This window comes from Atta cephalotes (assembly GCF_000143395.1).
Source record: "Atta cephalotes unplaced genomic scaffold scaffold00050, whole genome shotgun sequence".
Taxonomy (NCBI): domain Eukaryota; kingdom Metazoa; phylum Arthropoda; class Insecta; order Hymenoptera; family Formicidae; genus Atta; species Atta cephalotes.
In genome coordinates this window covers 42,456-44,237 of record NW_012130114.1, presented here as the reverse complement: position 1 = coordinate 44,237, position 1,782 = coordinate 42,456, and the positions used below count along the sequence as shown (strand labels likewise).

At 32.4% G+C, this 1,782-nt stretch overlaps 1 protein-coding gene across 1 annotated transcript; it reads right to left on the bottom strand.

Moving 5' to 3' along the window:
* LOC105622906 lies at positions 1 to 1,257 on the bottom strand. The gene is made up of 2 exons (XM_012204314.1): positions 1,241 to 1,257; positions 1 to 500 (listed from the first exon to the last, which is right to left on the bottom strand). The coding sequence occupies exons 1-2, from the start codon at positions 1,255 to 1,257 to the stop codon at positions 161 to 163; spliced, it is 357 nt and encodes a 118-aa protein (XP_012059704.1). The 3' UTR covers positions 1 to 160.
* Between the last annotated feature and the right edge of the window lie 525 nt (positions 1,258 to 1,782).

The following is a 1,782-nucleotide window of genomic DNA, read 5'->3' as shown; positions in this document are numbered from 1 at the left end:
TTTCATATATCAATTTTATTGCTGTGATATGCACGCTTCACCATTATCCAATCGATCTCGATTGGAAAATCAAAAATTATCATATATATCACATAGCAGAAGAAAAACAGCGAGACTTAATTTAAATCTCAAGATGCTTTACAAGTGAAACGTGTGTTCGTCAATAGAGATCTGGTCTCCTTTGCATACGTTCCATGTATAAAGAAAAGAGCAATTTATTGCTCTCGTAATAAAAAGGATTTTCTGTCGCATTCAAATCTGGTCTGTAATCACTGATAAAACTGCTTTGGCTGGAACCACAACTGCCTCTGGGTGATGAATTTTGAGATATCTCTGAGCAACTTGGAGATGACATGAAATTTCCACTTTCCCAATCAGTTTCCATATTCTCCACTGTGTTTTCTCGTAGGCCAGATAAACCATTGATATGAAGATTATTAATTCGTTTGCTTAATGGCATAAAGTCGCTAGATTCTTCTTCTATGTTGCGACATCTCTTCCTAAATGATTCAAATAGAAAATTATTACAAAATCATAATAAGTTATTAGGGATAAAAAATGTTTTTCAATTTCTTTTTATATATTTGTCTTTTCAAATACATTTGTACACACATGTATATATTAAATAAGTAATTTTATTAATACAGAATATCCCACCTAAAATCTTAAAAATATATTTATTTATTCGACGCGTTTCACTCAAAACGCAAGATTCTGGCAACAAAAGAAACGCAGCGATCAGCTTCGTGAATCAAGTTATTAAGCATTAAAATTAGAGACTTTAAATGTTAAAATATTTGTCATCCTGACTCGATACAGCATTATATATAATATGTATACGTTTGGCTTTAATTACACAAATTCATTGTTTTAAAAATTCACTGCTTTACGAATACAAATTCTTTCCATTAGCAGTGAATTTGTGTTTTTAAAATGGTGAATTTGTTTTCAAAACAGTGAATTTGTGTAATTAATGCAGAACGTATATACACAGCGCTATATTGAGTCGGGATAACAGATATCTTAATCTCTAAAGTTTCCAACTTTAATGCTTAACTTGATTCATGAAGCTGAATGCCACGTTTTTCTGCCAGATTCTTTCGTTTTCAGTGAAAACGTGATAAACTCGAATGAATATATCTTTATTAAGATTTTAAGTGGGGTGGAGTATTTTAAATAATTACCAAGCAGGTATCATAATTTATTACATCAACGTTTCGCAAACGTTTGAAAGACAAACCTGTTTGTTCGCGTCATCGTTGATCGACTTCCACGAAGATTTCAATAAAAATATTCTTTCACTTGATACATGTTGCGCTTGTCATTTCGATATTTCGAGATTAATTATTTCCAAATGTTTACTAAATCAAAATATAAAAACTATAAAGTACAATCGCTTCAACTTTCGAGACCCTTAGATCTGATGAGATCTGACAAATATGCAAATAACTAACAACCGGAATTCGAGATAATTCAGAAAACTAACCTCCTTTTGAAACTTCCTAATCAGTCAAAAACTGTCAACATTGTAAAGACAGTTGACTATACATGAATAACGAAAAAAGTACGTAGAGTTGTTACTTCTGTTCTTTATATCGTTTATTCTGATTACACAGCATCAAAGTTAAGATGCATTCACATGCAAGCAACAGAAGCAGCAACCAATCAACGAGGCGATTTTATAGTGGCGCAAAAAATATTTTTTTTACACTATTGCTCGTATCGCCCAACTGATTGGTTGCTGCTTCCGCTGCTGGCACTAACAGCATCGCAGCCAATACG